The sequence below is a fragment of the Lissotriton vulgaris genome, chromosome 1_2 (genome assembly GCF_964263255.1).
Source record: "Lissotriton vulgaris chromosome 1_2, aLisVul1.2, whole genome shotgun sequence".
NCBI classification, from domain to species: Eukaryota; Metazoa; Chordata; class Amphibia; order Caudata; family Salamandridae; genus Lissotriton; species Lissotriton vulgaris.
The window spans coordinates 335,336,172-335,348,479 of record NC_141686.1 but is presented as its reverse complement, the minus strand read 5'-3'; the positions used below and the strand labels follow the sequence as shown (position 1 = coordinate 335,348,479).

Here is a 12,308-nt window from a genome sequence, read left to right as displayed (position 1 = left end):
GGATTTTCAGTAAATCCGCAAATCCGCGAGCAGCGGATTTTATGGCTTGCTCGCACTGTTCGCGTGAGTTCGCGGCTTCCCAGTTCAACTTCGCGCCCCGCGAATAAGCGCTAAATTGCAGAAATACGATCTTAGCAAAACTGAAACTACTTACCAGGTTCAAAAGTTCAAGCTCATCATTAGTAGCCATTTCCTGTAGTGCTTCCTGAGGGGCCCCTCCAGAGTTCAGTTGCCTACTTGCAACTATTATGTGACCCTGCTCTGACCCTCAGAATAGTTACACATATGCCACAAAGGTCCTAAATTACAGCTAAGGGAGACAAGCAGGAGCCAGGCTGGAAGTTCAAATCCAGTGACACATTAATCAGCCCCTAATTCATTATTGTCAGTTGGGGCAGGGCAGGTGTTGTAACTAATTTTGCAACAATGAAAGCACTTAGCAAGTGCAAAAGATCACTAATCAGGATGCACTAAGGAAGCAGGTGCCAGCTAAAAAAATATTCTGTTACACATTAATCAGCCCCAAATTAATTCAGGTCACTTGAGGCAGGGAAGGTGTGCTTTGCTTTGCCACAATAATGTACACTGGACAACCAGAGGGTGCTGTGATGAAACAGAGGGTGGCATGGGTGAGCCAGAGGGTGGCATGGGAAAACCAGAGAGTGGCAGTGGTGACAGAGGGGGGCAGTGATGAAGAAGAGTGTCCCAAACAGGCTGGACACGTAGAAACAACAAGTTCGCAAAACTTGGGACCCGACAGGTAAGTTCGCGTTTGCGAAATTGTACAAAACCCCTCGCGACCTGGCAGAAACCCGCGCAAACTCAAAAAAAAAAAATCCGCAAATTCGCGAGAATTCGCGGATTTTGCGGATTGCGAGTGGTATGGCCAAATGTTGAATTCATAAGCATTTATATTTAGAATTCAAAATCGTTTGTGCTGAATTACTCCATTCAGTTACAAAACAATCAATACAAAGTAAGGCCATCAAACATAAATACAGTTCAGTGACAGTAGGTGCAAAGCGTGCTCGGGTGCTAAGATATATATACAGTGATAATGAATAACTACAATTATAGATGATAAATAGGCCAACAATTAATTAATCTCCAGGGAATCCTAATACAGTGTGGAGGAATCACGGAGTTTTCTGGACCTAATTGGGCGTCGACGTTTCGACCCTAAAGCGCCCCAGTCGGTGGTCGCGACGGGTCTTTTTCAAGACTGGAGGTGGAGGAATGACAGTATAATTCAGGAATAATGATTTGCCCGCTGTACTGCCACTCATTTGTTGGTCATATCCATGGTGTAGACGATCAGATAAAGTAGGCTTGCGGTCGGGAACTTTGTTTCATTTGCATGTACTAGCATTTTACAAAGGAATGAGGCAGAGGCCAGTAGGAGCGACGTGACGCAGGAGGCAGCAGGCGATGTCAGGTCATTTATTATTTATTATTTTTAACATGTCCCCGGTGTGCTCTACCCCTGCACTCCCTCTACCTGCCCCACCACCCTTTGTGAATGACGGCACCACTGATTACATCTCAGACATTCAGAACATGTTTGACAATGAGGCGCTCTAGCATTATGTAGAGCCCCGGTGGTGCAGGGCCCCACAAGACTACCTAAATCCCTCTAGTTGTTGGGATTCTGTGCAAACACCAAACTATGTGTAGAATTATAGGACAGTAGTAGGGAGGGACTGAGTCAACCCACCACCATAGCACTCATAAGTCCAGGACAGACTTGCTATAGTGCCACACTTGCCCTCCTACTCTCCCACAAAGACACAAGTGATTAGGTTCCCCAGAACACAAAACTCTCGACTCTCTCAGGAATCGCGGTTGCAAGACACTCCCTTATTACTCCCACACTTGTACTCGTCCACAACATCGACTGACAGGGACACAAATAAGTTTAAAATTTTTATTTTAACTAACGTGCTCTACTTTGCAGCATACAGGCCACAACAAGCAGCATAGCAATTAGTCCGTAGATCATGAAATGTGCTGTCATTATATACAACAAGATAGCACAAGCTGTAAAGAAGCAAGCTGAATATATACCGTACCTTAGTCAATAGATGGTAAATCTACATCACAGGTACTTTCATGCTCTCTGCCGTGGACAGGTCCCTCTCCAAGTGTTAGCAACCGATCCATGTATTTCAATAAGACCAAAGTACATATTCCCAAACAACAGCTGGATTTACATGTTTTGTCTAGGTGCTAGGGCCTGACCAGAAAAGAATAACAAGGGGCATTGTTAATCGACCTTGCACACAATGTTCAGACTAAATCCCAGGAACTGCTGATGCATGCAAAAAAACTGTATGTTCTTATGTGAAAGTTGCAGAAGAGGCTTCTGAAAAACAAGTGTGTGCAGTAACGTGAGCAAAGCAGCGGATATTCTGCGTGCTCATGCCAACTTAGGGAAAACAATAATGATCTCCTCAGTCCATGTGCTGCAGCGTGCAGCCTTACCGTCTGATCAGCCATTACCACTCTGGAGCAGCGCCAAAACCAACTTGAGGGGCTAAGAGTCAGTTAGTAAGGGACTGGTGTTCCTCTGTCCTATGGCAGAAGCAGAGTGAAGGAGATGGAATGCTATCACTCACACTGTCAGTAGCCAATGGTTGAAGTGGTCTGAACCAGTGATCATGTTCTATGCTGTTGTGGGCGGAGGTAAGATGTAGGTGCAGTACTGACTGACGGCCACTCTATGTATGTATGTTTTTTTAAATTCATTTTTTGGGAAAAAACGAAATGTCTTGGCTAATGCAAGACCTAACAAAAATTAGCAAATAAGCAAAACAAAGCATTTCATCGAACATCCCAAAAAAAGGAGAACAGTTTTTGTGAATAAAAATGCAAATGCATCCCAGCGCTGAGAATAATAACAATATGAAACAGTGTTTGTAATACTAGTGTAAAAATGAGCAAAAGTACAAACTATAAATACAGCACTAAACATACATCTGAAATAAAAAGATGCAAAACCTCAGGACTCTATTTATATTCACGAAAAAAAATGTGCATGAATCACTGTGGACTGTGGTCAGTGCACAATAGTTTGTCACACCGCCTAGATGGAGAGAGGTGTGGTTAGGTCGCTGTCTTTTACTTACCCCATCCTACAGTGAAGAAGAGGGTGACACAGAGCAGCAGAACCCTGGACCTGGCACCGCCCAACCTCCTGGACTCTTCCATCCTCTGGGCCTGTAAGAATGCATGGAGGGCACACTTTGTCAGTAGTAGCACACTCTGCAAATCAATCTCACATGTCACCCAATATCCGCTTCTTACAGACCATTTTGACGTTTCTTTCAAACACCCAACCTGCCAAGTCAAAATCTTCAAAAAATTGAAGAAAAATGTGTGAATGGAAAATTGAGGAAAACCTAGGACATCTACAGACACAGCAATGTATGTGTAGGAAAGGACGATCTGCGCCTTATGGTTACCCCCACTTGTTGCCTGATGTTACACTGTTTTGACTAGTCTGACTGGGATACTGATAATCAGAACCCCAGTCTATCTGCTTTCTCATTAAAATGTTATGCCATGTACTTTGGTACACTCCAGATTGGATACTGGGTACACTTGTCAGTCCCTAGTATATGGTACACATGTACCCAGGGCATAGGTATCCCAGAGGTCTCCCCTGGGCTGAAGCATGTATTATGCCACCCATGAGAGGCCATGCAAAATTGAACCACAGGCCTGCCATTGAAACCTGTGTAAGCTGGTGCTTGTACCACTTCCGTTAGATATATGTTTACTATATTAATAGGACACTACACTTAAAACTTATAAGTCACCCGTATAGCGGCCTTGACAATCCTGAAGGCAGGGTGCTAGGTTTTACATGAGACGGTGCCCCTGCATGAGCAGAGCCCCTTTGCAGCCTTCGGAGACCATTCTCCCAGGTTGTCTGTGAGTGTCAGGGACAAATGTCTTTAGTTATCTGAACTGCACAGGAGCAGAACAGCGCTAAATCCCAATGACCTTCTCTGAACCTTCCCAGCCAGGTTTTCAGTGTTCCATCGCAGGTAAGTACTAAGAGGGGAAAGGGGTTGGGACAGAGAAGAGACTGCTCTAAAAATCTGCCTGTTCTGCTTCGTCTTTTTCTTCTTCTTCTTCTTACAAGACTGCCAACATTAACATTTTCACATTAATTTAACTATTACCTTAAACTTACTCTCTCTTCAATTTAATTATAGATTACTTGTCTTACCAGAATATCTTTTGAAGCTCACTTCTCTTTTTACTTCTCATGTTTTAGTTTGTACTGTTGGTACGAGAAGTCTTCACTCTATTCTCTTCTTTACTCCTAGGTACGTTCTGTGCTGGAGCCTGCTAAGTCTTTAAAAGAAAGTGTGTGTGTGCCAATCTTTTATACCTTTTTTAACCGATGAGCTCTAATTTCTTTTTTCTCTCTTTTAACTCACTATGAAGAGATGGAGAGAAGACTTTAAATGTGGGTTCTGTTTCTGCCTTGCAATAAGTCTTCAGTTCCTTTTAAAATAAAAATAAGAAGTCTCTGGCTTTAGATGTAGAAATATTTTCTGACTTCGTCAAGTGGAAAGTTTATTCTATTAAACTATCGACCTTTTAAAGAGACACCAGAGAACATCTATTCCATGTAGTTTCTGGTTGTATTATTCCTTAATTAACTCAACTAGAATTGAATGGCTTCTACAAAAAGGGGCGGCGTGTTGAACAGCTACGCCCAGTCCTAGTTGATTTTTCTGTTAAAGGGAAGTTATCATCTCCTTGTTCGTTATGAAACACGAAAAGAGTAATGTCCGCTTTTAAACTCTTTATGAACCCTGGGCGAAGCACTACGCTACGCTCGCGGAGTTTGCGAAGTTTGCGCAACTTCGCACTACGCGAGCTGCACGTAGCACAGTGCGAACACGCGTAGTGCAGCGGTAATTTTTTGCTTGTTCGCGGTCCTCAACGTCATGTTCGCGACCGCGAGCAAGCAAAATGACATCCCAGCGAGATTCTCAACGCGGGGCGGTCAGGTTTCTCATTGTGAGTGGTTGCGCATGCTCGCGACCGCTCTCAATGAGAAACTACCAGTTCGCGTTGAGAAAGCTGCTGCTCGAGTAATAATCTACTCGAGCAGCAGAAAACTACAGCTCGCACTGTGCAAGATGCCAATTTCAAGATTGCACAGTGCCAGATGCTTGTCCGCACTGTGCAATCAGTGAAAACGCATCTTGCACAGTGCGAACATGCTACTACGCAGCTCGGGTAGTGCTACGTGAAGTTTGCGTAGTGTGAAGTGCACTTCGTGTAGCTTCGCGTAGCGCTACTTCGCGAACTATGCCCACCCTTACTCTTTATTTCTTTCTTTGGAGGATTTCTGGAATCGAAGGTTATTTAGACAGAGACGGCGCTGGAACAGCTGCGCCCGCGTCCAACTGAATTGGAACAGCTGAGACTAATAGCTGTACCAAAGGTTTCTGAGTTCACACAAGCTGTGGAGAAGAATGTACATGAAGGATTTCTATCTGCAGACGGTTCATATGAAATCGTATGTGACAATTCTTTAGCCCTCGGAATTAGTTTGCAAGAAGTGTATTCGCTCTGAATTATTTTATCATGACTACTGATGACACTAACTTGAAGACTGAAGGGAATAACTGAATTCCGACGAAGTTAACCCCAGATTTTCTGCGACCTACCCTACCTAACTAACACGACGCAGGAAACAGATGCTCTTCTCATAATCTCTTCAGTGAAGTGCGCAGTGGAATGTTGATGCGCACTTGAAAAGGTGTTCTGTACTCAAAAGAATAGACTGCTAACAGTGGTGTACTGTTGCAGAATTTGCATGTTGGCGGCCATCTTGGAGTTTCATTGGTGCCAACAAGCACTCCAGCTTGGGGGATGAACTGACTTTTGATAATTTAGTAGAAGAGTGCAGAGCTTACCAAGGAGATCTAGATCTCCCTCTGCAGAATCACATCACTCAGGACAGTCTGTAGGGACCTCTGTATCTAGCAAGAAGGACCACTCTTATGACAGGGAGTGCCAATTTCTTGAGCTTGAGAAAGCTAAGCTTAGGCTCAGTCAAGAACAACTGACCTTGTTAAAGAGTCCCTGGAGGTCCAGAGGGCTAGAAATAAATTTTGTACCAGAGTCCCATGGTGGTAAGCGCAGTGTCCCTAGAGTAAAGGAACATTATTTGGACAATAGGAACCTGAGCAAGATTGTCCCCCCTCCCATATTTGTGGGTGACATCCATAAATGGATAACTGCTTTAGAGAGGTCCTGTAAAGTACAAAGGGTCTCTCAAGAGCAGTGAGCTGCTATCTTGTGGCTCTCTTTTGCTGACAAAGGTATAGATAAGTTCCTTACAGTTAGAGAGGAGGATGCTGATAAATATTTAGCCCTACAGAGTGCTCACATTGATGGGTTTAGCTTAACCACTGAACAGTACAGGAATAAGTGCAGAGACACCCAGAATGAACAGAATCAGGACTGGGTAGACTTTGTGGACAGTGCCATTAAGGCTCTGGAAGGCTGGTTGCTTGGCAGCAAAGTGAATGATTTCAAGGGATTGTACAGTTTGATTATGAGGGAGCAGATCCTCAATAAATGCCAATATCAGTTGTTGCATCAACACCTGGTTGACTCTGACCTGACTTCTCCCTAGAATTGGGAAAGAAAGCAGATAAGTGGGTCAGAACCAGGATCAAAAGTCTTCATCAGGGCCCATAAAACCTGCATCTGGGAGGGGGTCACAATCCAACAAACGAAAAGCCAAAAAGAAAGCTTGGTGTTACTTATGTAAAGAAAAGACCAATTGGACAAAATATGCCAATTGTCTAAAAGCCAAGGATTCAATTCCAACCACTACTGCCCCTAAGGCAACTGCTCCCCCTAGGACAGTTTCAAGTGGTGGTACAGGGAACAAGATAATTAGGTCTGGGCTGTGAACTTCGTTCCGCTCGCGGAGTTTGCAGTTTTCTGCACTTTGCACTCCGCGGAGTTTGCGTAGCGCAGAAAACTCCACTTTGCCATGTGCAGTGGAGTTTTTTTCCCCACTCACGATCGCGAAAGGTAAGGTTAGCGATCACAAAAGGTAAGTTTGCGAGCGCGAGCTGTGCTCGAGTAGAATTTCTACCCGAACGGCAGGAATACCAGCACAAACTGCAGTTTGCACTGCACTCCACCATTCGTGGAACTTCGCAGAGTTTTTTTGTAACTTCTCGAAAGTTTCACATAGCAAAACTCTGAGAATTACGCCCAGGCCTGAAGGGAATAGTAGGGGTAAACCTTGGGCTCTGAGATGGGTTCTGGCCTGTCAGAACTCCAGCTCAGGCTGCACGTGTCTGTGATGGTGGCATGGATATTGCCACCTTATTTATCAGTCCCAGTAACCTGAGCAAATACAGGCAACATCTTTTGATTAATAGTAAGGAGGCCATGGCTTACAGGGACACGTGTGCAAGTGTCACTATGGTGACAAAAGATTTTGTGGACCCTGACCAGATAATACTTGATGAGATGTACCAAGTGACCAATGCTAACAATGTCAGGACTGATCATTCCTTGGTAGTTGTTAATTTCAGCTGGGGAGGGGTAACTGGCCCAAATAAAGTTGTGATTTGCTCAGACCTGCCAGTAGAATGCTTGTTGGGTAATGATTCGGAAACTTCAGCCTGGGCTGAAGTGGAACTAAGGACTCATGTAGCAATGCTGGGCATCTTTACAGATGTGTTTGCTGCGACCAGGTCACAGGCCAAACTGATGTCTACTGAACAGGCCCTGGATTCTGAAAAATGGAACCAGGTGCCTTTCAAGAGAAGAAGCAGGAGGGTTAAGGCTGTGTCTTCCCCCCAGGCTCAGAAAGAGGATCAGTCTCTTCAGGGCGATGATCTCAGTCCCCGTGAAGGAAATGTCCCAGACGAACTGGAACCTGACCAGCTTGAGTTCTTGGGGACAGGGGGCCCTTCCAGGGCAGATCTGAGTCAGGAGCAGCAAGCCTACCCCTCTCTTGAACCCCTCAGACAGAAAGCTGCTGCTGGGGCTACTGGGCGCGTCAGTGGATCCCACAGAATCTATTGGAATGCGGGACTTCTTTACTGAGAGGGTAGAGACCCCAAGCTTGGTGCCACAAGGAGGTTGGTCATACCTCTGAGGTTTAGGGGCTTCCTACTCACCTTGGCAAATGACATTCCCTTGGCAGGATACCTAGGCCAAAGTAAGGCTTGGGACAGGCTTGTCCCTCACTTTCACTGGCCTCACATGTCAGAGGACACCGAGGAGTTTTTTCGCTCCTGTGCCACCTGTGAGGCCAGTGGTAAGTCAGGTAGTACCACAAAGCCCCTCCTCATACCACTACCTATGGTGGGAGGTCCCTTTGAAAGGGTTGAGATTGACATAATTGGTCCCATGAACCCTTAAACTGCATCTGGGCACAGTTATATTCTTGTGGTGATGACCATACCACTAGGTATCCAGAGGCAATATTCCTTAGAACCACCACAGCTCCTGTGGTGGCCAGGGCCCTCCTGGGATTTTTTTCCAGAATGGGTTTCCCAAAGGAGGTTTTATCTAACTGAGGTACCAACTTCATGTTGTCAAGTTACATCACTAAAAGGTGGAAGAAGTGTGGAGGGAACCACAAGTTCACCACTCCCTATCACCCACCATACAATGGGTTAGTTGAGGGATTCAACAAAACCCTCAAGGCCTTGCTCATGGGCCTCCCAGAAAAGCTTAGGCAAAAATGGGATGTCCTGCTGCCCTGCCTTCTCCTTGCCTACAGAGAGATCCCACAGAAGGGGGTTGGCTACAGCCCTTTTGAACATCTGTTTGGACATCTAGTTAGGGGTCCCCTGTGTTTGGTGAAAGAGGGATGGGAGTTATCTCTCAAACCACCTAAACAAGACATTGTGGACTATGTACTTGGTCTCCGCTCCAGGATGGCTGACTACATGAAGAAGGCCAGCAAAAGTTTTGAGGCAAGTCAAGAAATGCAAAATGCTTGGCATGTCCAAAGGATGTACAGGTTTATCAGCCAGGACAAAAAGTATGGGTGTTGGAGCCCGTGGCCCCAGCAGCCCTCCAGGACAAATGGAGTGGACCCCATACTATTGCTGAGCAGAATAGAGAGATTACCTACTTGATGGACTTTGGGACTCCCACGAGCCCCCTTAGGGTGCTCTGTGTAAACAGGCTCAAACCCTATGTGGACAGGACAGACATGGGCTTGATCATGGCTGATGAGGGACAGGAGGAAGAGAGTGACCCACTCCCTGACCTGCTCTCACATAACCCTGATAATGACTCAGTCGATGGTGTATCTTTGGCTGGCAGCCTCACTGAGCAACAGCAGTTTGATTGCAGGAAGGTCCTCAATCAATATAGGCATATGTTTTCTCTGACTCCCAGTCAGACCACCTGGTGTACCCATGAAGGGGACACAGGAGAGAGCATACCTATTAAAAATAAGATTTACAGGCAGCCTGACCATGTCAGAGATTGCATCAGGACTGAGGTCCTCACTTATCAGCAGCAAACTGATTGCAGACAAGTTCTAAATCAGTTTAGGCATATGTTTTCACTGTCTCTAAGTCAGACCACCTGGTGCACTCATGAAGTGGACACTGTGGACAGTCTGCCTGTTAAAAATAAGATTTACAGGCAACCTGATCATGTCAGGGACTGTATCAGGACAGAAGTCCAGAAAATGTTGGAATTGGGAGTGATTGAACCCTCAGATAGCCCTTGGGCTAGTCCAGTGGTCCTGGTACCCAAACCTCATACCCAGGGTGGTAAGAGAGAGGTGAGGTTTTATGTAGAATGCAGGGGGCTCAATGCAGTCACTAGGACTGATGCTCACCCTATTCCTAGGGTAGATGAACTCATCGGAGGTCTTAGGGTCCGAGTCACAGAACTAACTTAGGACAAAATCCTAAACTTACTACTTTTGGTATTCACAGAAGTTAGGATTTTGTCTTAAGTTTGTCTTAAAACAAACTTAAGATAGACCTAAGTCAGACTTAAGTTAGGATTTTGTCTTAAGTATGTCTTAAGTCTGTCTTAAGTTTGTCTTAAGACAAACTTAAGACAAAAGCCTAACTTCTGTGAATACCAAAAGTAGTAGGTTTAGGATTTTGTCTTAAGTTAGTTCTGTGAATCGGACCCTAAGAAACTTTTGACTCAGCCAAGCTCTTGAGCACATTTGACCTCACTGCTGGATATTGGCAAATCAGACTAGCTGAGGATGCCAAACCCAAAACAGCATGGGCATTACCAATGTATTTTGATGCCCTTTGGTTTGAAGAATGCACCTGTCACATTCCATTCCAAAGGCTGGTGAATAAAGTCCTTACAGGCCTGGAAGCCTGCAGTAAAGCATATCTTGATGATATAGCTGTCTTTAGCTCCACCTGGAAGGATCATCTGGTCCCCCTGAAGAATGTTTCGGAGGCTCTGCATAAAGCAGGTCTCACTATCAAGGCCATCAAGTGCCAGATAAGGCAGAGTAAGGTTGTTTACCTGGGCCACCTTATGGGTGGAGGCCAGGTTCAACTATAGAATAGCATAATCCAGACCATCATTGCTCCCACTACCCAGACTCAAGTCAGAGCTTTATTGGGCCTGACTGGGTACTACAGAAGATTTGTAAAAGGATATGGGTATATAGTGACCCCCTTTAATGATCTTACATCAAATGAAATGCCCAAGAATGTTTAGTGGACAGTTAGCTGTCAGAAGGCATTTGATGACCTCAAGCAGGCCATGTGCACGGCTTCCATTCTGCAAAGTCCTGACTATTCCAAACAATTCATTGTCCAAACAGATGCATCTGAGTTGAGGGTAGTGACTGTGTTGTCACAACTTAATGCAGAGGGTCAGGATCAACCAGTAGCTTTTATAGCAGTAGGTTGACACCCAGAGAGAAACTTTGGACAGCCGTTGAGAGGGAAGCCTTTGCTGTGGTTTGGCTCTGAAGAAACAGAGGCCATACTTGTTTGGCACTCACTTCATAGTTCAGACAGATCATAAGCCCCTCTTATGGCTCAAACAGATGAAGGGTGAAAACCCCAAACCTTTGAGGTGGTCCATTTCCCTACGGGGGATGGACTATTAAGTGGAACATAGACCTGGGAGTAACCATGCCAATGCAGATGGACTCTCCAGATATTTCCACTTAGAACATGAAGACTCAACTGGGCAAGGTTAGTCTCAACTCCTTACATTGGAGGGGGGTTGTGTAGGAAAGTAGGATCTGCTTCTTATGGATACACCAACTTTTTGCTTGTTGTTACACTGTATTGAAGAGTCTGAAGGTATCCTGATAATCAGGACCCCAGTCTGTCTGCTTTCTCCATAAGATGTTACACCATGTACTTTGGTACACTCCAGATTTGATACTGGGGTACCCTTGTCAGTCTCTAATATATGGTACCCATGTACCCATGGCATAGGTACCCCTTGCGCTAAAACATGTATTATGACACCCATGAGAGGCCATGCAAAATAGAACTACAGGCCTGCCATTGCAGCCTGTGTAAGCTGGTGCTTGCATCACTTACGTTAGGTATAGGTTTACTATATCTATAGGTCACTACACTTTAAACTTATTAGTCACCCCTGTAGCAGGCCTTGACAATCCTGTAGGCAGAGTGCTAGGTTTTAGGTGAGAGGGTACCCTGCATGAGCAGAGCTCCTCTGCAGCCTTCAGAGACCATTGTCTCGGGTTGTCTGTGACACAGCCGGACATATAGGTAGAGGTGCAATCTCCCAGACAGGATTTAAAGTTTTGGGGCTGGGTGGGTACACTTCCAAAGTACCTGAAACTCTGAATCTGGGGCACACTTGGTGTCCCTGTGCATAGTCCAGTTCAAACCAGTAAAGGTGTCTCCTGGTCCGTGCTGGGTACAGACCGTGACCTTCCTCGACCTTCTCTGTGGGTTGCCACTGCAAAGGCTTGAGTGTTCCTGACCGATTAGAAAACAAGGTATTTCAAAAAGACGGCCGCCTAGCTCGGGACTTCGTCTCGTCTGCAGGCGACCGGAGCTATTTGGAGTCACTTCTAACCATCGGTCTGCCACAAAAATAGATGTCTTGATCGTCAGGAGGCAGGATGAGACTGCAAGACTGCTGTAATGGCATTTTGGTGACTCTAATGGCCTTTTTTAAGTCCTTTCTCTTTTTCTTCTTTGCGGCATCCATTTTAGCTGCATTTAGAACACATCTGAGGTGATTTTTCTATTACTCCTTCCTTCTTGCTGTATTGACAATGGGGGTATATTATCTCTTTCCTCTAGCCTTATGGATCT

The 12,308-nt window shown here is 45.4% G+C and overlaps 1 protein-coding gene across 1 annotated transcript in view; it reads right to left on the bottom strand.

Annotated features, from left to right (window-relative positions):
* The window catches only part of LOC147736692 (lectin-like), a 121,537-nt gene extending 118,324 nt beyond the window's left edge, over positions 1-3,213 (bottom strand). Inside the window, exon 1 of the mRNA XM_086953808.1 lies at positions 3,126-3,213. Coding sequence (XP_086809934.1) covers positions 3,126-3,207 — 82 coding nt within the window. The 5' untranslated portion in view covers positions 3,208-3,213. The remainder of the gene's footprint in view (positions 1-3,125) is intronic.
* Positions 3,214-12,308: the final 9,095 nt, after the last annotated feature.